Source organism: Ailuropoda melanoleuca, chromosome 16 (genome assembly GCF_002007445.2).
Source record: "Ailuropoda melanoleuca isolate Jingjing chromosome 16, ASM200744v2, whole genome shotgun sequence".
In the NCBI taxonomy this organism is placed as follows: domain Eukaryota; kingdom Metazoa; phylum Chordata; class Mammalia; order Carnivora; family Ursidae; genus Ailuropoda; species Ailuropoda melanoleuca.
Window position 1 is genome coordinate 81,826,996 of NC_048233.1, and position 26,118 is coordinate 81,853,113.

At 44.3% G+C, this 26,118-nt stretch overlaps 1 protein-coding gene across 1 annotated transcript; it reads left to right on the forward strand.

Moving 5' to 3' along the window:
- The first annotated feature begins 689 nt into the window (after nucleotides 1-689).
- On the forward strand, nucleotides 690-25,785 carry ASRGL1 (asparaginase and isoaspartyl peptidase 1). The gene is made up of 7 exons (XM_011232538.3): nucleotides 690-908; nucleotides 2,051-2,251; nucleotides 13,980-14,122; nucleotides 14,699-14,847; nucleotides 23,131-23,249; nucleotides 24,004-24,114; nucleotides 24,560-25,785. The coding sequence occupies exons 2-7, from the start codon at nucleotides 2,062-2,064 to the stop codon at nucleotides 24,763-24,765; spliced, it is 918 nt and encodes a 305-aa protein (XP_011230840.1). The 5' UTR covers nucleotides 690-908; nucleotides 2,051-2,061; the 3' UTR covers nucleotides 24,766-25,785.
- Nucleotides 25,786-26,118: the final 333 nt, after the last annotated feature.

The window sequence follows — 26,118 nt, forward strand, 5'->3', positions numbered from 1 at the left end:
ATTCAAAAGACTACTTTGCATGTTAGAATAATATATCCTTTGGTTCATGCCACTAATCTATTATCGTACAGTTGACTTACTGGATAGAAATATAAACTCCTTCTATTGGAAGGACGCTATGGCAACGGGAATGGCGGGGCGGATACAGGTGATTGGTCCAAGACATCCAGGGGGTAAGAGCCTTAAGGGAATTCTCTGGGGCGGGTTGAACAAAAATGCGTCAACAACAACAAAAAACTAAGGGCGCATGTGGTTTAAGGAATTTAGAGCTGGGCTCCTGGAAGCTCAGAGGAAGGAATACGCCTAGGGTTTCAGATCTTTAGAGCACCCCCGACACAGAACCATACCAATTATAGTTTATCTTTCTGTTCTTTACAAAAGGTTAAGGAGAGAGACGATTAAAAGGAAGAGATTTTAATTTAAGCGAATATCAAGACTGAGAAATATTTCGAGCAGAGGAAGGATATCAGTGCGTACAGCATTGCTTTTTCAATTTTCAATTACAAAACCTTGGCACATCACGCATTTCGCCAACACCAACACCCCGCCCCCAGCCTCATAAGGAGCAAAAGGGAAGTTCCCCCTTCCACTAGGAAGCTCGAGTGAGTGGAGGGCCAGCGTTGTCCCTGCGCCGGCAGCCAGCCTGCTGGGGTCGAGCCCGGAGCGGAGAAAGCCGGCAAAGGAGGGAGGTGCTGCGCGGCGGCCGTGGGTCGGGGCTTTACGGTAACTGAGCGGCGCGCCGGCCCCGCCCTCGTGCGCAAGCGCGGAGCCGTTGTCCCCCGAGCGGTTGCGAGCCCAGCGGTTTCCTGGGCAGATTCGCCCAGGCGCTGGACTGCGCAGGTTCGGAGGCCTGCCGGGCTGCTCCGCCCAGCCTAAAGCCCCGGCGTGTGCCTCCCGCGGCGTCTTCGGTAAGTCGACGGCCCCGCCGGAGCAGCGGCCGGAGACCGAGAAAGCCCCCTGCCCGGGGAGGGGGGGGACGGGGGGGGGCGCCGACGAACTGGCACTGGCCGAGAATGTCAAGGCTAAGGGATTCCAGTGGTATGTGGTGCATCTCGTTTTGGGGGACGGGGAGGGGGACCTGGACCTCTGCAACGCGGGGTGTCCGCCAGAAGTCCGTGTCTGTGGCCCAGTCTGTCCCTACACGGCCTGGACCGGACGATCCCAGGGAGCCTGGATGCTGAGTGTCGCTGGCAAGTGCATGCGCAGTTCACACCGGAGCACCTGTCCCTCGGTCTGCAGCTCTCCGGGCCTGTTGGATAGGGCCTGTCTTACCCCACCAGGAATTATCAGGAGGCCAGCGTTTCCTCCCACTGCAGTAGTGATGAGGTTGGAATTGTGGTTACCCTCAGACCCTCATACCCATTTTCCTTGGGGCCTGTCTGGCGTTCATGATTCCCAGCTGTCTCCCATCCCTAAACTCTGACAGTCCCAAAATGGCTTCTGAGATCCTGTGAGATCTGGCTTTGGAGAATGTAGTAACTTTGCTTTGAAGCTGGATGACCCCCAGCAGCCTGGTGTTCTTCCCAGAGGCTCCACCTGTGTCCCAGACCATCCCTACATGGTGCAGACTCCGGACCAATACCAGGGATCCTGGATGCCTAGTCAGTGTGGTACCTGCCTTCAGATATCCAGGACTTTCGGGCTTGGAAAAGGGACCATCCCAGGGGAAACCCAAGATCAGAAAGAGCCCAGGAGTGGGGCTCAAGCTCTGGCCCTGGAGGCAGTCCCCATCCCTCACCAGCACAGACTGGTTCTCTGGAAAACTGAGGCCGAATGGCAGCCCGTGTGGAGGGGGCGCGGGCTCTGGGTCCCACCCGAAGTCCCAAAGACGTCTGAGATGGGGATATAGAGAAACGGGGAAGGTGTGAGGCCAGGGGCACTCTGGGCATTTTGTGCAAAGTTCAAACCGAGCTGTCTCTGCCCTCTGCCCCCATCCCCCGCCCTCCCCCCCNTGGACCTAGTCTCCAGTGGAATCTCCCCCAGGAGATTACGCCCAGGGTAGTTTTCTTGGGCCTATTGGAAGTGACACTTTCATCTTCCTGATCCGTAGGATCCGTCGACATGAATCCCGTCATCGTGGTCCACGGTGGCGGAGCCGGCAGTATCTCCAAGGACCGGAAGGAGCGGGTGCGCCAGGGCATCATCAAAGCCGCCGAGGAGGGTTACAGAATCCTCAGGGACGGAGGGAGCGCAGTTGATGCTGTAGAAGGAGCTGTGACATTCCTGGAAAATCATCCTGAGTTCAACGCAGGTATATTTGCAGTGCAGTTAGTAACTGATGCCAAATCAGGTTAAGTGTATCCCCCTCCACAAATAGAATCCAAAGTGCCAATGAATCTAGTAAGCTTTCTGGTAGAATTTAATATGCTACAAAGATTTAATTTTTCTCTTTTTACCTGTTGACCAAGTTGCTTTAAGAATTTTTAAATCCATCACCTTTTTTTCTTTAACTTGCTTCTGGGAATTCACATACCAAGAGGCTTTTTTATTACATCTTTTTGTCAGGGTGTGGGGGTAGATTATATAATGTGAAGTGCACCCATTTTCAGTTTTGAAAAGTATATACACCTGTGTAACCACACCACAAGGTGTAAAACATTTCCATCGGGGCGTCTGGGTGGCTCAGCCAGTTAAGTGACTGCCTTCAGCCCAGGTCATGATCCCAGGGTCCTAGGATCGAGCCCCACATCAGGCTCCCTGCACCGAGGGGAGCCAGTGCTTCTCCCTCTCCCCCTGCCTGCTGCTCCCCCTGCTTGTGCTCGCTGTCTCTCTGTAAAATAAATAAAATCCTTTTTAAAAAAATAAAACATTTCCGGGGGCGCCTGGGTGGCACAGCGGTTGAGCGTCTGCCTTCGGCTCAGGGCGTGATCCCGGCGTTATGGGATCGAGCCCCACGTCAGGCTCCTCCACTGGGAGCCTGCTTCTTCCTCTCCCACTCCCACTGCTTGTGTTCCCTCTCTCGCTGGCTGTCTCTATCTCTGTCAAATAAATAAATAAAATCTTAAAAAAATAATAATAATAAAAATTTTTTTAAAAACCATTTCCGTCATACCCAGAAGTTCCCTCATGCTGCTTTGCAGTTAATCTGCCCTCATCCCCACTACCAGGTACCCACTGCTCTTCTTCTGATTAGTTTGCATTCTCCAGAATTCCATATAAATGGAATCATGCAGAGTATATTCTTTTGTGTTTGGCTTCTTCCTCTCAATTGATCCCTTTTTAGAGTAATCATCATAACTACGATGAGTATCTACTACGTGTCAAGCAACGGTCTGAGAAATTTGCATGATTAACTCATTTTATCTGCATTATGAGTTAGGTATAATTCTTGTGCTCATTGATTTTAAAATAGAGAACTTAAATCTAGGGATTAAAATACTTCTTGGGATGATACCACCCACCCAACATCTGTCAGAGAAAAGACTTTCAGGAAATCTGAACCAACTAGTCATGAAGTACTGAGTATTTGTTCCAGACCCTTGCTTCTGCAAAGCACTCTTTAACACTTATGCAAAATTTCATAAGTCAGCCTGACCACAGAATGACGCATAAGTGCATTGTTATGGCTATGTTGGTTGAGCCAGAATTTACTAGATGCTCCCCCTTGCCAGCAGAGGGAGTGGCCTGCTGTTTCAGTGGGAGACTCATTCAGTTACATGCCATTAGCAGTTGGGACCCTCGGGCTGACAAACACCCGCTTATTCACAAAGCACTTTGAGTTGGAACAGGTCTCTGGTCTCCGACCCCCTCTAAACCACGGACATCAGTCATCTGCATGAACCAGGGAGTATGGATTCAGAACTGGAGTGGCTGGTTGTCATCTTTGCCCTACCTTCTAAATGACTGGCTTCTACTGTCCCAGCTGTCTGCTCTGCAGCACATGAGGGAGAAGAGAGTAGAGTCATACAGGCGGTAGCTTTTTGAGTCTGGATTGTTCATTTAGCATAATGCGTCAGAGGGCCGTCCACGTTGTCACAAGTATTCATAGTCCATCCATTTCTCCTGTCCAGGAGCATTCCACTGTATGACTATGCTAAGTCTTGGTCATTTACCAACCAAAGGACATCGCCAATTTGGGGCCATTACAAATCACTGTAAACAATTGCATACAGGTTTTTGTGTGAACGTAAGTTTTGCTTTCCCTTGGATGAATAGCAAGGTGTAGGATTGCTGGTCATAGGACAAGTGTATATTTAACTTTACTTGAAACTGCCAAACTGTTTTCCCCAGCGACTCCCACTTTTCCTTCCCACCAGCAGCGTATGAAGTTTCTAGTTACTCCACATCCTCACCAGCACTTAGTGTTGTCGGTATTTTATATTTTAGCCATTCTAACGGGTGTGGTGGGATCTCATTCTAGTGTTAATTTGCCTTTCCCTAACAGCAAATGTTTGTTTTAATATCCTTTCAAATATTTTGTCGATTTCTGTATTGTGTTTTTTATTATTATTACCGAGTTTTAAGAATTCTTCATATATTCTAGATGTTGGTCTTTTATCAGATACGTGATTTGCAAATATTTTCTTTCTGTGGCTTGTCGCTTCTTTCTCTTAACAGCGTCTGTCAAAGAACAAAAGTTCTTAATTTTGGGGCACCTGGGTGGCGCAGTCATTCAGCATCTGCCTTCGACTCAGGGCGTGATCGGCGTTATGGGATCGAGCCCCACATCAGGCTCCTCCTCTGGGAACCTGCTTCTTCCTCTCCCACTCCCCCTGCTTGTATTCCCTCTCTTGCTGGCTGTCTCTATCTCTGTCAACTAAATAAATAAAATCTTTAAAAAAAAAAGTTCTTAATTTTGTAGGAGTCCAATTTTTTAATGGACTGTGCTTTTTGTATTGTGCCTTAAGAACTATCTGCCTAGGCTGGAACACCTGGGTGGCTCAGTCGGGTAAGCGTCTGCCTTCGGTTCAGGTCATGATCCCAGTGTCCTGAGATCGAGCCCCGCATCAGGCTTCCTGCTCAGTGGTTAGCCTGCTTCTCCCTCTGCTCATGCTCTCTCTTCTCTCCCCTCTCTCTCTTCTTCTCTCTCTCTCTCTCAAATGAATAAAATCTTTAAAAAAAGAAAAAAAAACCTGCCTAACACAGGGTCACACACATTTTCTCTTGTGTGTTTTCTAGAAATTTTATAGTTTCAGGTTTTGTATTTAGGTCTCTGATCCATTTTTAATAATTGTTTGTATATGGTATGAGGTATATATCCAGATTGTTTTTGCATAATTGTTCCAGCACCAGTTGTTGAAAAAGCAGTTCTTTCTTCATAGACTCACCCTTCCACCTTTGTCAAAAATCACTTGACTTTGTATGTATGGGTCTATTTCTGGACTCTGTTCCATTGGTCTATATGTGTATCCTTTCACCAATACCACACTGTCTTGATTACTGTAGTTTTATATTAAGTCTTAAAACCAGGTAGTAAGAGTTGCAACTCTCTGTGCACACGTGTGTGTTACTTCTGGCTATTCTAGTCCCCTTTGTCTTGCCCACCAGTTTGAGAATCACCTTGTCAATTGCTACCCAAAAAAATCCTGCTAGGATTTTGATTAGGACTGTATTAACTCTATAGATGAGTTTGGGCGAACTGAAATCTGAACAGTTCTGAGCCTTTCGATCCAGTACTTCTAAGGCACAGAATATACGTCCATTTGTTTAAATCTTTGATTTCTCTCATCAGTGTTTGGTAGTTTTTAGCATGCATATCTTATAAATATTTTGTTAGATTTATACTTAGTTATTTCATGCCTTTCGGTGCTATTGTAAATGCTACTTTTTACGATTAGAATTAACAACATTTGTTGCTAGTATAAAAGTACAAGTGATCTTTTTCCTACTTGCCGTCCGTAGATCTTCTTTGGTAAGGTGTCTGTTCAGGTCTTCGTCTCATTTTTTTGTTGTTGTTTTTCATTGCTTTTTTTTTCTTTGTCTCATTTTTAAATCAGATTGTTTTCTTATTATTGAGTTTTAAGAGTGCTTTGTGTATTTTGAATAACAGTCCTCTATCAGATGTGTCTCTCATGAGTACTTTTTCCCAGTCTGTGACTTGTCTTCTCATTCTCTTGACAGTGTCTTTCATATGGCAGAAATTTTTTGTTTTAATGACGTCCAGCATAACAACTTTTTCTTTCATGGATCATGCCTTTAGTGAGGTATCTAAACAGCCAATCCCAAGGTCATCTGCATTTTCTCCTATGTTATCTTCTAGGAGTTTTATAGTTTTGTATTTTACATTTAGGTCTGTGATCCATTTTGAGTTAATTTTATGAAGGGTGTATGGTCTGTGTCTAGATTTGGTTTTTTTGCCTATGGATGTCCAGTTCTTCTAGCACTGTTTTGTTGTAAAGACTTATCTTTGCTCTACTGGATTGCCTTCGTCTGAAGATTCTGAACCCAATTCCAGTTCTTGTGTAGGTTTTCCCACACCAAGCACTTTTCCTACACCAGCTGGGTGTCCTACAATTTGGCTCATTTCTGACACTATCCACCTGGAGGTGGCATCAGATTCCACAGGTGGGGGTGCCTGGGTGGCTCAGTCGCCTAAGCGTCTGCCTTCAGCTCAGGTCATGATCCCCTGGTCCTGGGATCAAGCCCCACATTGGGCTTCCTGCTTGTGGGGGGGGGTCTGCTTCTCCCTCTACCCCTCCCCCCTGCTTATGCTCGCTCGCTCTCTCAGATAAATAAAATCTTAAAAAAAAAAGATGCCACAGGTGAAAGGCTCGTTCCCACAAGACTACCGTCCACTTCAGATGCCAACTGTAAATCCAGGTTGTTACTTGTTCTTCTGACCTACTGGCTGTAAAATAATTAATTAATTAATTAACAAAATCTTTTTTTAAAAAAAGATGTTGAATTTATAGGGGTACCTGGGTGGTACAGTCAGTTGAGCATCCAAATCTTGGTTTTGGCTCAGGTCTGACCTCAGGGTCATGAGATCAAGCCCCGTTTCAGGCTCCAGCTCAGCACAGAGTCTGCTTGTGTTTCTGTCTCCCTCTCCTTCTGCCCCTCTCCCCTTGCTTGTGCTCTCTCATGTATTCAAGCCCTCTCTCTCAAATCAATAAAATAAAATCTTTAAGATTTTATTTTATTGATTTGAGACAGTGTGCGCAAGAGAGAGAGCACAAGCAGGGGGAGCAGTAGCAGAGGGAGAGGGAGAAGCAGACTCCACACCCAGCTGGGAGCCTGATGCGGGGCTCCATCCCAGGACCCTGGGATCATGACCTGAGCTGAAGACAGGCGCTTAACCGACTGAGTCACCCAGGCGCCCCTAAAATAAATCTTTTAAAAAAATGTTGAATTTATTGGCTTTAGAGTTATTTACAATATACTTTATTATTTTTTTAATGTCTGTAAGGTCTGTAGAGAGGTCCCATCTTTCATTCTTGATATTTGAATTTCTGTCTTTTTTTCTTGGTCTAGCTAGAATTTATCAAGTTTGGTCTTGAGGATTTTTTTGTTTGTTTGTTTGTTTTCAAAGAACAGTAGCTTTTGGTTTTAGGAGGGTTTTGTGGATTTTTTATTTTTATTTTTATTTTTTTACTGTTTTTCTCTTCTGAATTTCATTGATTTGTCTGTATTATTTCCTTTCTTCAACTTACTTTAGGAATAATTTACTATTATTTTTAGATCATTAATTTGAGACCAGTCTTTTCTAATACAGACATTTAATACTTTAAAATTTTCCTCTAAGCCCTGCTTGGATTGCATCCTAAAGTTTTCACATGTTGTCTTCTCATTTTCATTCTGTTCAAAACATGTTATAATTTCACTTGTGACTTCCTCGTTGAACCATGGGTTATTTAGAAGTACGATAATTTCCAAATATTTGTGGATTTGCCTAATAGCTCTCTGATTTTTATTTTAATTCTGTTACAATCAAAGGACATACTCTGTGCGATTTACATTCTTTTGAACTTTGTAAGGTTTGGGTTTTGGCCCAGAATATGGTCTCTCTTGGTAAATATCCTATTTGCATTTTAAAAGAATATGCACTCTGCTATTGTTGTATGGAAAGTTCTATAATCTCAGTAAAGTCGAGTTAGTTGATAATGTTGTTCAGATCTTCTATACCTTCATTTTCTGTCTATTTCCATTGAATCCTCAGAGAGGAGTGTTGTAGTCTTTATTTTTTTTTTAAAGATTTTATTTATTTATTCGACAGAGATAGAGACAGCCAGTGAGAGAGGGAACACAAGCAGGGGGAGTGGGAGAGGAAGAAGCAGGCTCACAGCGGAGGAGCCTGATGTGGGGCTCGATCCCATAACGCCGGGATCACGCCCTGAGCCAAAGGCAGACGCTTAACCGCTGTGCCACCCAGGCGCCCCTGTAGTCTTTAATTTTAATTGTGGATCTCTTTATTTCTCCTTTGACTTCTATCAGTTTTGCTTCATATATTTAGAAATTGTTGCTAGGTACGTAGACGGGTGTCTTCTATGTAAACTGACCCCTTTATCATTATGTAATGTCATTATTATTTAACGTTCCTTGTTCTGAAGTCTACTTTGCCCGACATTAATACAGCTGCTCCAGCTTTCATGTAATTCATTTTAGCATGGTATAACTTTTTCCGTTCTTTCTTTTTTTTTTGGATAATAATTATTGTGCTAAAACTTAAAAAATAAATTTTAATAATCTTAAGCTCACATTTAGAAAACATTCCTGTAAGCATTTTCATGTACACCTACCACCCGATAAAAATGTAGAGTATTTCCACACCACAAAGCTGTCAAACAGTAAACCCCACAATGGTAATTGTTCTGATTCCTGCTACAGGTTACTTTACTGTGGCTTTGAACTTAATATAATTGAAATTACAAATTACAAATCATTATACTAACTCTTTCCCTAAAAGTTCTGCCTATGAGTTTATCTGCACTGCATATCAGGAGTTCATTCTTCCTATTGCTCTGTAATACTCCTGTATACAAATACATCACACTATATTTACCTATTCCATCTTTGATAGGCAGTTGTTTCCATTGTGACTATTACAAATAAAACCATTATAAATATTTGTGAATTTTTTTTGGTGGACAGAGGTAATCATCTCTGATTCAGAGAGGGAACTGCTGATTTATTGTGTACGCATATACTTAGGTTTAATACTGTCAATCAATATTTCAAAGCAATTGTACTATTTTAGACTTCCATCAGAAACATTAGCAAATTCCAATTGCTGCACATTATCACCAACACTTGGCTTTGAAATTCTTCTTAATTTTATACTTTTTGGTGTGTGTTTCCTATTAGATTCTAGTTACATTTCTCTGAAGTTCTTTTTTTTTTTAATTTTTCTTTGTGTGTTGCTAATATATGTAATCTACAATTGATTTTTGCATATTGACTTTTAACAACCTTGCTAAATTAACTTATTTCTTTTTTTGTTTTGTTTTGATGTAGTGTTCCATGACCCATTGTTTGCATTTAACACCCAGTGCTCATTACAACACATGCCCTCCTTAATACCCATTACCAGTTCTCCTTTTATTTATTTATTTTTTTTGATTTTTTTTTTATTATATTATGTTAGTCACCATACAGTACATCCCCAGATTCCGATGCAAAGTTCGATGCTTCATTAGTTTGCGTATAACACCCAGTGCACCATGCAATACGTGCCCTCCTTACTACCCATCACCGGTCTATCCCAACCCCCCACCCCCCTCCCCTCTGAAGCCCTCAGTTTGTTTCTCAGAGTCCATAGTCTCTCATGCTTTATTCCCCCTTCTGATTACCCCCCCATCTTTATCCCTTTCTTCCCCTACCGATCTTCCTAGTTCTTATGTTCCATAGATGAGAGAAATCATATGATAATTGTCTTTTTCTGCTTGACTTATTTCACTTAGCGTTATCTCTTCCAGTGCTGTCCATGTTGCAGCAAATGTTGAGAACTTGTTCTTTCTGATAGCTGAGTAATATTCCATTGTATATATGGACCACAACTTCTTAATCCAGTCATCTGTTGAAGGGCCTCTCGGTTCCTTCCACGATTTAGCTATTGTGGACAATGCTGCTATGAACATTGGGGTGCATATGGCCCTTCTCTTCACTACGTCTCTATCTTTGGGGTAAATACCCAGTATTGCAATGGCTGGGTCATAGGGTAGCTCAATTTTTAACCTTTTAAGGGACCTCCACACTGTTTTCCAGAGTGGCTGCACCAACCTGCATTCCCACCAACAATGTAGGAGGGATCCCCTTTCTCCACATCCTCTCCAGCAATTGCTGTTTCCTCCCTTGTTAATTTTTGCCATTCTAACTGGCATAAGGTGGTATCTTAGTGTGGTTTTGATTTGAATTTCCCTGATGGCTAATGATTTTGAACATGTTTTCATGTGTTGTTAATGCTTTTTTCAAGTCTACACGTCATCTTGACCATTGTTACTCTGATTTTCATTTCTGATAATTTGGTTATATCCATATCCGTTAGTTCTGTGGCAGAGGCCACAGACTCATTGTCTTTTCTTTGCTGGGGGGGATTTCTCCTTCTCGTCATTCTGACGAGGAGAGGTTGCGGGGTTGTCCAGAGCCCAAATTATTGACCGGGACCCAGGCAGTGCGCCCTTGCTTTATAGGGATCTTAGGGATGTGGGCTTCTTGATTTTTCAGCCTGCCTTCTGGGGGAGGGGCCTGCCGCACCGATACTCAGGCAACCCTGTTTGGGTAGAGTCTCCGTGTCCCCTGCGAGGGGGGATGGGGATGGGCACACTGTGAGCTGGTATTTCCAGGCTTTTGTTCTCTGGCAGCTTTCCCTGGCGGTCTGCTGTGCCTCTTCTGAGTGTCTGAGCAGCAGTGGCTGAATCTCAGCCTCTGTGTCAGAACAGAGGGATCGCGGACCGTTCTCCACTAATGTTCTGGCCACTTTAACTCTGTTTCTGTTGGTGCTGCTCAACCCTGCAGCGTCCCGGGATGTGCGCCCCACACCCGGCATCCCAGCCCTCACTTCCAGGGCCGGCGCGTCTCTGTCCTTTGTGTTTCTTTTTTTTTTTTTATTTTAAAGATTTTTTATTTATTTATTTGACAGAGACAGCCAGCGAGAGAGGGAACACAGCAGGGGGAGGGAGAGGAAGAAGCAGGCTCCTAGTGGAGGAGCCTGATGTGGGGCTCGATCCCAGAGCACCAGGATCACGCCCTGAGCCGAAGGCAGACGCTTAATGACTGCGCCACCCAGGCGCCCGTGTCCTTTGTGTTTCTAACACCGCCAGCCACCAGCCGCCCCTGCGCTCCAGAGCTCCCGGTCTCAGTCTGGTTCCAGTGAGCACACCGGAGCTCCGGACCTCAGTCTAGTCACGAGCGTTCCCTGGCTCACAGTCTCAGTCTGCTCTCTCGCGGGTGCGGGTTGGAGAGTCCGCCCGCTCCCTGTGCAGGTGGCTACCGCTTCCCGGCGCCCGAACGTGGCGGCTCCCTCCCCCTTCGGTTTATCTGTGCGCGGTTTCACGGCTCCCCGCCTCGTACCTCAATACTCATCGCTGGAGATGTTCATTTGTAGAGATCCAGATGTATCTTCCTGCGTCTCAGGCTGATTCCATGGATGTTCAGGCTGGTCTGGTACCTATCCAACTGGACTCAGAGGACCGGCTGAAAAAGGGGTCCCCTACTCCTCCACCATCTTAACTCCCACCTCCTTTCTTTCATTTTTAACCTATTTGTATCTTCATATTTAAAGTGGATTTCTTTTAGGTAGCACATAGTTGTATCTTACCTTTTTATACAATCTGACTATCTCTGCTTTTTACTGGGGTGTTTACGCCATTTACATTTAATGTGATTACTATTATGGTCAGGTATAAATCTGTCATCTTGCTATTGTCTTCTATTTGTCCAATCCATTCATTGTTCTTTTTTTCCTCTTTTTCTGTCATCTTTTGGGATAATTGAGTGTTGTCTATGATTCCGTCTTACCTCTTCTGTTGGCCTAGTAGCTAGACTTCTTTTTTTAAAGGTTATTTTAGAGCTTATAGTATACATCTCTCACTTGTCACAGTTCACCTTCAAGTAATATCATACTTTATGCATAATGTCAGAACCTTGTAATGGCATACTTGTTTCCCCTTTCCTAGCCTTTGTACTATTGCTGTCATATATTTTATTTCTGTGTATGTTATAAATTGCCCAATACATTGTTATTACTTTTCCCTTAAACAATTTTATAGATGTTTATATATAATATATATGTGTATATAATATATATATACAGATACATATATATTTTTCTTTGAGAGAGAGAGATTGTGAGCAGAGGGGAGGGGCATAGGGAGAGGGAGAGAGAGAATTTTTTTTAATATTTATTTATATGAGAGAGAGAGAGTAGGGGGAGGGGAAAACGGAGAGGGAAAGGGAAAGAATCTCAAGCAAACCCTGATGAGTGTGGAGCCCCACATGGGGTTTGAACTCACGACCCTGAGATCATGACCTGAGCCAAAATCAAAAATTGGATGCTTAACTGACTGAACCACCCAGGTGCCCCTAAACAGTTATATTTTAAAGATATTGTTAAAATAAAAGGAAAAAGTATTTCTGCTTATCCATATACTAGATATTTCCAGTGCTTTTCTTTCCTTTGTGTAGCTTATGATTGGTGTTCACTGTTCTTTTCCTTCTTCCTGAGAGACTTCCTTTAACATTTCTTGTATTGCACATCTGCTATTGGCAATTTCTTTCAGCTTTTGTGTATCTGAAAAAGTCTTTGTTTTCAGTTTTTCACTAGGTATTGAACTCCAGCTTGACAGGCTTTTGTGTGTGTGTGTGTGTGTGTTTTGTTGTTGTTTTAAATATCAGGGCTTTAAAGACATTGCTCCACTATCTTCTGGATTGCATCATTTCTGACCAGAAACATACTCTCATTCTCACTTTTTCTTCTCTTCCTAGTGCATCTCTATCTGGCTGCTTTTAAGATTCTCTGTCTCATTAGCACCAAGCTGTTTGATCATGATGTCCCTGCATGTAATATTCTTTATGTTTCTTTTGCTTGGAGTTTATTGAGCTTCTCAGATCTGTGAATTTGTAGTTTTAATCAAATGGAAAAATTTTTATCCGTTTTTCCTTAAATATTTTGTTGTCCCTCTGTCTCACCACTCCTTTTCGAGATTCCAGTTACACATAGATTGGGTTGCTTGAAATTGGCCCTAAGCCCAATGATCATCTGTTAATTTGGGGTTTTTTATCCTTTTTTATTTTCATTTTGGTTAGTTTGTATTGCTATGTCTTCATGTTCATTAATCTTTTCTGCTGCAGTGTCTAACCTTGTTTTATTTCCCAGTGTGTTTTCCACTTCAGACTTTTTTTTTTTCATCTCTAGAAGTTCTACTTTGGTCTTTTTTGTTTTCTTCCATGTTCTGGTGCATATAGAATATAGTTATAACAGCTGTTTTATTAACATCCTTGTTTACTAATTCTGTCATTTATGTCATTTATGATCTGTTACTATTGAGTGAGGTTTTTTCCCTCATCGCTCTGGGTCATATTTTCTTGTTTTTTTGTGTGCTTGGAAATTTCTTACTGAATACCAAACATTGTCAATTTTGCCTTGTTAGGTACTGGACAGTTTTTAATCCTTTAAATATTCTTGAGCTTTGTTCTTATCCCATTTTACAGACGAGGAAACAGGCACAAAGAGGTTAAGCATAGCTAGCCTTACAGGCATTCTCTAGGCAAAAGGAGTTGGAGGAAGGGTGCTGGTGGTAAAGAGAGGAGCATGCACAAGGGCACAGAGCAATGAGAACTTATGGTACTTTCACAGAAACCTAATGTTTCAGGAAAATGCAGCCAAGGAGGGAGGATATAGCTGGTAAAGGAGATCAGAAGCCAGATCAGGAAGGGTTTCCTACTTTTTATTTTGTAGATCTTGGGGTGCCAAGCCAGATGTGTGTTTCCGAACATGTTTCTCTGTCAATGGCGCAGAGGATGAATTAAAGTCGGCAGCTTGAAGGAAACTTGGGAGCCATTTCTAAGTTCTTAATTCTTGCTTTTCAACTTCTCTTTGGTTTTAGGTTGTGGATCTGTCTTGAATGTAAATGGTGATGTTGAAATGGATGCCAGTATCATGAATGGAAAAGATCTGTCTGCAGGAGCTGTGTCTGCAGTCCGCTGTATAGCAAATCCCATTAAACTTGCACGGCTTGTTATGGAAAAGGTATGTGACGAAGGCATCCTTTTCGTAAGAAATTGTTACCGCTGTACTTTAGCAACTAAAAGCGGTCTAACTGTGGGGGATACTTGTGAGTATCGCTCTCTTAAAACCATATAAAAGAGCAGAAGCAATGCTACTTAAATTTCTCAAGTAAGCCGAGACTCTGACTCGGTTGTTGACGGTGGAATTGGACTGGTAATCCCTTGTCCAGTGATTACTTTTTCATGTTGTCTTCCTGTATTTTCTTCAGTCTTCTCTCAACATGTATGACATAACAGATACAAACTGAACACACTGTTTAATAGCATGTGTAAAATAAAAATGAATTATGTCCTCTAAACTTAAGATCATACATAAGTACTTTTCTAGTCATGGTCCATCACTTTAGGGGTTTTTTGAAAATGCAAGATCTCAGAGTGCCAGGCTCTGTTCAACATTCAGAAAAGCAAGCCAGTGGAATTTGCATTTTTGAGGCTTTGTACCCAGGGAGAAGTAATTACATCCACACAGTTGGATCAGTTAAAAAGATTTTAACTGTTTCCAAAAACTAACCATGTTTCTGTTTCTTTCTGGCTCAAGACAACTCACTGCTTTCTGACTGACCAAGGTGCAGCAAAATTTGCAGCAGCCATGGGGGTTCCCACGATTCCTAAAGAGCAGCTGGTGACAGAGAGAAACGTAAAACGTCTAGAAAAAGAGAAAGGCGCTCCAAAGTCAGACTGCCAACAGTAAGTGTCACCTGCGGCTCTCAGTTTGGGGACTTACTCCGGTGTGGATGTGCGACAAATATCCGATTATCCACCTTTCTTAAATAAGTCAGGAATCACTTGGTAGTTTCAGTTTTTGTACAAAAATAATTGACACTGCTTCCTGGAAAAACTGCTCTTTTGATTCTTACATTTAACCTCACTTATTACTCCTGTAATAACGACTCACGTCCGGCCAAGAGTTCCTCCTGCAGTACTAGAGTGCCTTGTGTTAGTGGATTAACTGCTGGATGCCTCTGGATCGGTTCATTATCTTAAGCAGACAAAACAGATTGTCTGTGAGCTGGTGAACCCTCTGAAGTTACTTGAGCATGCTGTCCTAGTGCAGACAAATCAGTACAGTTCTTAGAAGTTTGAATTAATCCTTTGCTCTGAATTATGATTTTCTGTGTTACAGATTCCAAAATCCCAAATAAAAGCCCCCTTATTCAAAGCAAAATTTGCAAAATAAAATTTGAATATGGCCTGGGAGTTTATAATGGAATATAATCTATTTACTCTTCATGCTCTTTAAGATTTGTCATTTTTAACCAGCAGCATACTTTAATATCACCTAGGGAGCTTTTTCAAAATTGCACGTCTGGTCCCCTTCCATAAAGAACCAAATTTAATAGATCTGAGGTGAAGAGGCCAGGCAGGTGTGTTAGGAAAAAGTTTCCCAGGTAATTCTGATGTGTCCCCAGCTTAAGAATCTGTTTTACAAACTTGGCCACGTACCAGTAGCTTTTGATAACCCTACCCAGTGTGCTATTGTACCTGTAGACCAGAGTCACAGGAATGGGGCTGCTTTATCAATGGTTCGTGGGGGTTTTAACAGGTGTTGCCACATCACTTTCCAAAAATTCTGCAACAGTGCACATCTCTACCAGCCAGTATTGCCCTTAGATGTAAGCGAGACAGGCTACGCCCTGGGTCCTGCACTTTAGAGGACCCCTATATCACAAATACACAAAGCAGTTGGCTTGCTACAGATACCTGGGGCACCTCTGTCACTCAGCAGTGGCACAGCATGACCCATAGCCCTCATCATCCATTCTTGTGATTAACACCATCCAGCCCCCAGGGAAATGCTTCTCTGCATCTCTTGCTCTCTGTCTTGGAAGCAAAGGCCACCTAAATCTAAAGATTTGTGGATTGTGCCACTGCTGATATCGGAAATGGACACTGCTTCGGAGCGGGGGGAGGAATTGAACAGCAGAAGGACTTAGGTAAGAGAAAAAACAAATTAATAACTTGTCAAATAAATTCTTACTTAACAAAGTAATTGTTTCCCAGTAGTGCCAAGTATCCATTTTCTTGTCTCCTTACGTGTTCTATGCTATGGTTCTGGCGGGATTCATGGATTAGTACAGTATCTGCAAGACTTGCACATGCGAACTGATGCGCATTACTCTTACATGCGTATATATGTCTCTCTAGACCAGCACTGTCCAACAGAAGGACAAGAGTTGCATATGCAATTTAAAATTTTCTAGTAGCCACATTAAAAAAGTGAAAAGAAACAGGTAAGGGGCGCCTGGGTAGCTCAGTCGGTTAAGCGTCTGACTCTTGATTTTGGCTCAGGTCATGACCTCAGGGTCACGAGATCAAGCCCCACATCAGGCTCCGCACTCAGTGCAGAGTCTACTTGAGATTCTCTCCCTCTGCCCCTCCCCCACCCCAACTCACACTCTCTCTCTCTCTCTAAAAAAAAAAAGTACATATGTACACACACACGAAACTAATATATTTCACTCAGTATATCCAAAATATTATCATTTCAGTATGTAATCAATATAAGAAATTATTGGAGGTATTTTACATTTTTCTTTCACATGAAATCTTCAGAATCTGACCCACATACTACACTTGCAGCACACCCCTCCCCCGGGGACTGCCCACGCTTCCAGTGGCCAGTGGTGCAGCTAGCTCTGCCTGCCATATTGGACAGTGCGGGTCTAGACAGAACCTGCATGAAGAGCCAGCTCTTTATGCTGGCTGCTAAATGGACACTGAGTGTTAGAATTACAAATGGTTTTATTTGTTAAGCTATATTAAAATTTTTAGCTTTTAAGTAATTTTAAAATGTTATATTCACTAATTATAGTTCATGTTTTGACTTTAATATTAATAGATAGTTTGGTATATTAGGAAAAAACTTAACTTTTTGAAATTATATCTGCAATTTGTTTATATTTATTCAGTTATATTTGCTCTTCATTTTTGATGAAAATATATCCTAATTTTGTACACTTTCAAGACAATTACATCTTTTTAATCCCTAGATTATTGAAAATGCATGTTAAATCAAGATTTTGATAGAAAAAGAATACACAAGCAGAGCTCACAAAAGAAAACAAAAAGCTGAGAGGTAAACGGAAGGAAAATAATCCTCCAGGACGCAATCTACACGCATTCTAAAAAACAAAACGGGCGCCTGGGTAGCACAGTCGTTAGGCGGCTGCCTTCGGCTCAGGGCGTGATCCCGGCGTTCTGGGATCGAGCCCCACATCAGGCTCCTCCGCTAGGAGCCTGCTTCTTCCTCTCCCACTCCCCCTGCTTGTGTTCCCTCTCTCGCTGGCTGTCTCTGTCAAAAAAAAAAAAAAAAAAAAACAGTAAAGTAAGCAGTCTTCTTCCAGGATGACCCAGCTAATGTTGAGAAGCAGGACATTCGAAATTCTTGGTCCAATGAAGATTTAATTACCTGTCACAACAGTGAAGATTAGTAAGAATATTATTCTTGCCACATCCTCAGTTTGGACAGTTCTGATGAAATCCCAGCGATTTCCCGTCCTTTACTACAGGAAGAGCTCATTGCTTATCTCGAAGAATCACACACCAAAGGGACACGTGCAGTCAGTAGGACTGGGGAGAACAGGCAGTTGATATCAGCGGAAAAAGAAAAAGACGATATGAAACAGGGATGTAATGTTCTTGAAAGAATAATACAGTGTGTCTGGTATTTAGCCAGGCCTAACGAGGCTTTTCATGGCACTCCATCATCAGCACTGTGTTTACAAAACACAGTGGGACATTTCAGGCTTAATAAAAATTATTTCAGAACTTGATAATACATGTAATTAAGACAAAAAAATAATGCAACTAATCACTAAGAGAATTCAGACAGATTAATTTAGTGACTAATAAGTGAGAGATGAAATCAAATACATAAAATGTTTTTAACAAAATACTCAGTTCAACTAGAAGGTACCATGGTCAGAAGACACATTGAGCAACTAACATTAATTATATGTATTGCTGTACTACCCCGAGAAGAAAAACAAGTCTAACTCACCTGCTTTTGGAAGTAGGTGTTTTGGATTTAGAGAAGAAGTGGGGAGAACTTTTCATCTTAGGCATGAACTTAAAAGACTTTCGAAGGCAATGGGGCGCCTGGGTGGCTCAGTTGGTTAAACAACCAATTCTTGATTTTGACTTAGGTCATGATCTCAGGGCTCTGAGATCGAGCCCCGCATCAGGCTCCACGCTCAGTGCGGAGTCTGCTTGAGATGCTCCCTGCCCCTCCCCCTGCCCCGCTTGCACATGCACGCTTTCTCTTTCTCTCAAATAAAGCTTTAAAAAAATAAGATAAAAAACTGTCAAAGGCAAGCCTGTGATAATGGAGTGAACATGGTTGGTAAATAAAAGATATATAAACATGAAGTTTGGCCAAGAGCCCAGAAGTATTCCATGTGACACGTAGGCTCACAGATTGAATCTGTTTCTAGGAGGTGTGCCCCCGCTGCGCGGCAGTGCTGATGTTGTGGGACACTAGAGGGTCTGATGCAAGATTCTCTAGAGAGGCCCAAAATGGAACAGGGCGCTCAGACTCCTATCTGACCTTAGAACAAATCTCAGACAGATGGTGGGAATAACCAACCCAGTGCTGTTAAAGTAATTACTTTGAATTTAGATAAAGAATTCCGTGAAACCACAGAAGATTCTCCAAGAGTAAATTATGGACTTTGACAGTGAAATTAATTTTGATTCGATGCTACCTACAGCCACTTAGTATGAACTGTTAATTTCTATTGATAAGCTTAATAAAAGCTTTAAAAAATCTTTTTGGCTCTTTCACTTTTAAAAGGATTGAAAATAAGTTTAGAGAAACAAAATCACACTGCACATGAAATGTGCAAGAAGAATAACATTTCAGGGGCACCTGGGTGGCTCAGTCTGTTAAGTGTCCAACTCTTGATTTCGGCTCAGGTCATGATTCAGGGCCATGAGATCACGCCCTGTGTGGGGTTTCGAGCTGAGCGTGGAGCCTGCTTGGGATTCTCTCTCTCTCCCCCCACCTGTGCCCCTCCCCCCACTTGGGCTCTCTTGCGTCCTCTTTCAAAAAAAAATAATAATAATATTAATAGTGTTCCAGTAAAATAAAAGGAAACTGAAAGAAGGCAACAAAAATTCTTGCCCAACTTGAAGGAGAAGATTCATGTACAAATAATCCCCAAATCAACTCCGATAGAGGCTGTCTTTCTGTCTGTTATATATCAGAGCATAGTGCCATTTGAAGAGAGACATGCACAAAATCAAACAACACCAAGTACTACTTTCAGTTTTCTTTATAATACGCCGGCAGTGAAATGTGAAAGAGCTGAAGATACTCTGCGTGGATCTAGGTGCTGCTGAAGAGATGGTATAAATGACTACAGGGAGCGATCGTGACATGTTTGATCAAATCAAAGTATGCAATAGTGTCTTCTGTTACAAAAATGTATCCCGCAATGCCCGGTAACATTTGAGCGTGGTAATGTGCACATCAGGAGTTCCTTTCCAAATCTAAGGATTGCCTTAAGAATTTTGTTGAACATTCCAGTTGCTGCTGCCTCAGCAGAGGGAAGCTTGTCCAAATTAAAATGAATTAAAAACCTGCTAAGAACTACATGGACTCAAAAAGATCTGTCTTATGTGGCAGTTTGTCAAGAGAACACATGTTGTACGGACATATGATTATAAGAGCGTGCTGCCCCCTGAAATGCATCAACCTTGTGGAGTAAACAGTAATTTAGAGGGTGTGTGTGTGTGTGTGTTTCCCACTCATCCAGCCATCAATAACTGATCAACAAAGGACCAAGATGGGCACAATAATTACGTTAAGTCATTATTGATGGTTTGCTTTCGTTCATGTAAAAACCATGGCTTTGCAATATTTTTAAAGACATATTCATCACTCTAAGAGAAAAGAACATATCTACAGCTTCTAAAAAGTAAACAGATGGTGTATGGGCTGCCATTTGTATTTGTAGTCTCGCCTCCACACTTAGCGAATGTTAGGAGTGGGCCTGCCAGCAGCCGAGTCTGGGAGTGCCTCCCCTCATCTGACATGAGGAGGGTAACGCTGTCACTTTAAGTTATATTCTCTGATTATCAACAAGTTTGAGCATTTGGCATTTGTTGGTGGGCCATTGGTTTCTATGAATTTGTCTATTTTTGTCCTATGATCATTTTTTCTCTTTCATTGTTATGTTCCTTCTTCTCAGTCTTAAGGCTGTCTTCTCTGTTTAAAAAAAAAAAAAAATCCAAATCTGTTGTTTTTAGTCTTGCTTTTACTTTGCTTATGGTATTTTTGCCATACACAAGTTTTTACTTTTTCATAATCAAATACGCAGTCTGCCTCTCTTGTCTACTTCTTGGGACTAGAAACATAGAAGGTATTCCCCACCCTGAGACATCTGTAGTCACCTAGATTTTCCTGAAGAATTTTGTTTTGTTTTATAGTCAGGCCTTGAACTCTGGAGTTGATTTTTGTGAACGCTGGAAGATAGGGTTCCTGTTTTCTTCCAAGCAGAATGCCAAATTTCTCTTGCTAGCCCCCTGAATGCCAGCCCACATCGAGCTGCAATTCGCTCTCTCCATGTGATTGCCCAACCGGCAGCTCAAGCTTGCGTCCAGAACTGAAGCCCAGATTTCCCCACCTAACGTCACGCCACACCCACCAACAAAACCAAAAAACACCAAAAAACCTATTCCTAATAGTCTCCATTTCAACGAATGGTTCCTGTACCCTTTCAGTTCTGGGAGCTAAAGCCTTAGAGCCCCCCATAATCTCTCTCACACCCAACTCCCCCGCAAAGTCTGTCAGCTCTGCCCCCAGAGTGTCCCGAGCCGAGCCTGCTTCCCCGCGTCCCAGGAGCACCCCAACAGAGGCCAGCAACTCTTCAAGCCTCCTGACCAGTTCTCTGGTTCCTCTCTTGTCTCCCTCACTCTGCACACATCTTGCAGAATGATTATTCTGCGAGAAATATTTTGTGCACGTGTGGCATACACACAGAAGTGCACGAGTCTTACGGAGCCTCTGATGGCTTTTCACCAAGCGGACCCACAAAATCAGCCCCCAGGGGGTGGGGAACTAGATCATCGCCCGACGCTCCCCACCACATTCCCTTCCCTTCCCAGCCCTCCCCTGACGGCACCCACGTACCTGGCTTCTAACACGGTGGACGACGTCGCCAGTTTTCGAACTTTATTTAAGTGGAACCGTGTGTATGTACTTTATTTGGTGCCTTCTTTCCTCGTGCTATTTCTGGGGTCCGTCCACGTGTGGCACACACAGCGCAGCAGCTCATGCTCACGGCAGGAGGGGAGTTGGTGCCAGGACGCTCTCAGGCCACCTGCTCTGCCTCTGGTGGACATTTATGTCACTTTCCGTTCTCTGTTACTACACACAGTCCTGCGAACATTTCGGTAGATGTTTTTCGGTGAGCATCGCTCCACAGTTCTGCTGGAAGAATGCAGAGAGGTAGGCGTGTGATTGCCAAGCCAGCTTTGGTAGGTCCTGCCAGATGGCTTTCCGAAGGGGTTGCGCCGGTTTACGTTTCCAGCAGTAGCGACTGAGTGTTGCAGTCCTGCACATCCTGACCCTTACCCGATACCGAGTCGTCTTCGTTTTAGGCATTCCGGTGGATGAGGGTGGTGGTAAGAATGATATTTTTAAAACTGAACTCACCTTGGGACACAGCGTCTTCCCATATCACTCAGGGCCTATACTTCAGAGGACCATATGACATAGTGTTCAGATCAGAACTTGACTTTGAGAGTGAAAGGGGAGCTGTTACATGGGGAGAAATCAGGACTGTCCTGGGTCACCAGGGTGTACGGTCACCCCGCCCGTCAGAGCCTCCATGGTCTGGCTGCTGGCCATCCCCTGACCCCCTACCCTCTCTCCCTCGCTTTATTCTCTGCAACTGCAGTGACCTGCATGACTGCCATGAGCGTCCCAGCCATGGTCCAGCTGCAGGAGCACACTCCCCAGCAAGCTGTGTGGGTTGCCCTCCCCTCCATCAGCAAGGCCCTGCATAAAGCTCTCTCCATGCTGCTGGAGTCGTCATTTTTACCGTTGTTCCATAAAACAAATTTTTACCGCTCTGTTGCCCTCTGCCCCCAAAGGCAAGCTGCACGGGAGAAGGGACGTTGTGTGTTCACTCCTGGGCCTGGCACTTACTATGTGCCTCAAATACAGTTCATTGTAGCTTCTGGGGGATGGGTATTATAGCTGTTGTTGCACAATTTCTATCAATTTTTTCTTTCCAATTTTTTTTTACTTGAAAATGTTTAATAGGGAAAACAATAACTTCATCTTTACAGCAAGCCCCGTGAAACAGGCNGTGTTCACTCCTGGGCCTGGCACTTACTATGTGCCTCAAATATAGTTCATTGTAGCTTCTGGGGGATGGGTATTATAGCTGTTGTTGCACAATTTCTTCCAATTTTTTCTTTCCAATTTTTTTTACTTGAAAATGTTTAATAGGGAAAACAATAACTTCATCTTTACAGCAAGCCCCGTGAAACAGGCCAAGTGGGGTGTGACAGGCAACGTCGGCATCACCTGGGAGGTGTGAGAAGTGCAGGGTCTTGGGTTCCACCCTGCACCCACCAACTCAGGATCGTTGGGGCGGCCCCAGGGATCCAAGGGATTTTTATGCACACATTGTTTAAGATGCACTCAATTCTTTTTATCCCTGTTTTATAGGTGGGGAAAATGAGACGCAGAAAAGAAAACTCAGTAACTAAGTCACACAGTTAGAGGACGGTGGTGTGGGGACGGGATGTGCTCTTAAAGCTGAGAGCTGAAGGAATGTCTAGCAATCTCTCTGACCTGCAGAGTGGAAAGCTAACGTGAGGCGCGAATGTCGCAATCAAAGTGCGCCCCACTTACATTAGCATCTCATGTGGGAATTTAAGTGCTGTTCAGCTCCGATGTTACTTGTGACATCAGGGTCTCTCGTCTCAGTCTGTCCCTTTTCTCTTTATTCTTGGCAGAGACTTGGGAACCGTGGGTGCCGTTGCCTTGGACTGCAAAGGAAACGTAGCCTACGCGACCTCGACGGGCGGCGTCGTTAATAAAATGGTCGGCCGGGTTGGGGACACCCCGTGCATAGGTAGGCTCCGCGGCCCGCTGCTGCCCTGCCCCTTCCGCTGCCATCCCCCCGCACCTCCTCTTCACTCCCCGCCTCTTCCGGCAGCCCCAGCATTTCAGGGAGCGCTGGGGGCGGGGGTGGGGGGAGTGCTTGGGCAGGGCACCCTTTGAGAGGGCACCTGTATCCAGCAGGCACGAGGCCTTTCCGAGGCTGGAGGCTCCGGGGATGACTTGGGGAGGCTCAGGTGGCCCCCAGCGAGCCCCGGAGAGCCTCTTCTCTCTAGCCCCAGCTTCAGGATCTGCAGACTTAGTCCCGAAGAGTTACATACACAAAGCCTTTTCCCAGGCATGGGCTCAAATTAACAAATTGAGAAAAAGCTGAATTTAGGCTGGCCGCTAGTAGATTTGAGTGGCCTGAACGCGTCACAGTGCTGGTACAAATGGAAACATTTGCGTTGACGTTAACGCAGGTCCCTCTAGTTCCCGGGCGGGGTCAGTGGCGGGCCTGGGAGTGGCTGTGTGGGCTTCGAGGAGGAGGAAGAGCCGTCCTGGAGGGGCTGCTCCGTGAGAGCTCAGGCCACCCCCCCCCCACTGATTTCAGGGTCATCACCTGGCACTTACTACACCACTTCTGCACCTCAAGGTCACGGCTGCTGACCTTTGTTCACACTTTGGCCCTCTCTGGGATTTAACATTTGTGTATCCTTAGACTTGGTACGGGTTTGAATTTCTTCACTGTGCTGCTCAGTTTGAACCAGTCCACCTTTTTTGAGCAGGATCTGGAGGTTATGCCGACAACGACATTGGCGCCATTTCCACCACGGGGCACGGGGAGAGCATCCTGAAGGTGAATCTGGCCAGACTGACTCTCTTCCACGTAGAACAAGGTACAGAGAACAAGTTCATGCTGTCTGAAGACAAGTGAATGGAAACTCTTTATGATAGGCTGTAAAGTATAGGAAACCCTTTCGCATTTGCTTTAGATGTTCCTTTCAGGTCGTTAACGCTACTTTGACTTCTTCCCACCTTCTGTCAGGATCTGGAAAGAAGTGCACTTAGAATACTGTCCGTGTTGGGCATCTCAGGGGCAGTGGAGAGACTTTGAGCCTGGGTGTGGGAGAGAAGGCAGCTCTGCTTAGGCTGATGCTAGGCTCCATCTCAGTGCAAACAGGGCCTTTTATGGTGAGGATCCTTCTTTGAAGCCTTCAAATAGAAACCATTTGCCCAAAAATCTTTGTTAACTCACTTTGGATTTTCATACTGCAACTGATTTTCCCATCAGATTCCTTTCATTACAAGGTGTGTTGTTTCTCAACCTTTCCTCATTTTCAGGAAGGACATTGGAAGAGGCAGCCGACATGGCGTTGGGTTATATGAAGTCAAAGCTGAAGGGTTTAGGCGGCGTCATCTTGGTCAGCAAAGCAGGAGACTGGGCGGTGAAGTGGACCTCCACCTCCATGCCCTGGGCGGCCGCCAAGGATGGCAAGCTGCACTCTGGAATCGATCTCGACGAGACCAGTGTCGCTGACCTGCCCTAGGGCCCTGAAGATTGTATTCTAGATGCTAGCTTGGAGGGAAAGTCCAGTTTCCTGGTGTGGAGACTTGGCTTAATCAATTAGATCTAGAAATGGAAAATTCTGCGGTCTGTCACTCGTTTTGTCGCCTTGATCAATGAGTATCTGAGTGTTTGGTTGAGGGGCGGATCTGGACGTGCTGAGAGAAACGCCCCTTTTAAGGTCAAAATAAGACCAGCGCAGATGACTAAGTCCTGAGTCTTTCTTATGAATCATCCCCAGTGTCTTAGATTAGAGAGAAGAAACAACATGATCTGAACAGGACAGCAGCCACTTCAATGCAGGGAGTGCCATCTGGGATCAGGAGACCCACAGTGGGGACAGAAGCAGCAGGCTCGCCAGGTGGAAGGGGACCAACACCTCCCAGGGCTCTCTTGGTTGCAGAGTTCATGTTAAGTCAGAAGAATGTTGGGGGAAAGAACCCATGAGAGGAGAAGCTGATTTTTCGAAGAAGGTTCAGATCTCCTCTGACTTACTAATGTAGACGTGTTTCCAGATACTTTAAAAGTCATCCCTGGAAACCCCTAGCCCCCAGTCTCCAGGTGAAGGGTCTAATGGGGACTCTGCGGAGCTCCTGCGGGTCTGAGGGTTCTCTCGGGCTCCCACGTGAGTCCGCTGGCCTAGCATTTTCCCATCAGCCTCTGCGTGCTGCAGGCCCTCCTGGTGCTTGTGCAGAGCAAGGGGGCTCATGACACCCCCGCCGCCACTGCCGTAAGCAGCACACCAATCCCATGGGGTCATCTACTGTGGTCTCCATTGGGGGCTGCGGGCCCCCATGACTGCAGGGGCCGTGTGCACAACACAGTCAGCGTGTGAGGAAAGTAATTTCCTTGGTGGAAACTCTTCCTAGTAATCTCTGTCTACACTGGAAATGGTATTTCTGCTGTGACAATTTTTTAGTCTCTCAGGTCTTACCTTCTTTCTGGAAAGAAATTGCTTAACTTTAAATTCCATGTGCCACTAATAAAATATATTTTGAAAGAATAACAGTGTGGTTAGGAGTCACTGTTGACAAAGACCAGAATGTCCACAAGCTCCCGTTGTCTGTCAGTTCAGACAGGCGTACTAACTCGAGGGCTTTCGAGAAGAGGGTGGTATGGGGATGTGTCCGTATGTCCTGCCTCGTGGAGTATATTGGCGAGTTTTTCAGAGGAATGGAGCTTTTTCTCAATGGCTTAAGGGAGAAACCAGACCACCATTTGCAAGGATCAGCAAGGCAAAGTGTTCTCGCGGTTTACCAGACAGCCACCCCCTTCCAGAGCCCAGCCCACCCCCTTCCTGGGCCGGCCTGCTGCTCTGAGCTACAGAGGAAGAAGT

What these genes read in the sequence shown, in the direction of transcription:
- ASRGL1 (XM_011232538.3), top strand. Translation starts at nt 2,062, where the DNA reads ATGAATCCCGTCATCGTGGTCCACGGTGGCGGAGCCGGCAGTATCTCC. An exon ending in CACGGCTTGTTATGGAAAAG is followed by an intron (nt 14,123 to 14,698) that starts GTATGTGACGAA and finishes TTCTGGCTCAAG; the next exon opens with ACAACTCACTGCTTTCTGAC. An exon ending in CCAAAGTCAGACTGCCAACA is followed by an intron (nt 14,848 to 23,130) that starts GTAAGTGTCACC and finishes TATTCTTGGCAG; the next exon opens with AGACTTGGGAACCGTGGGTG.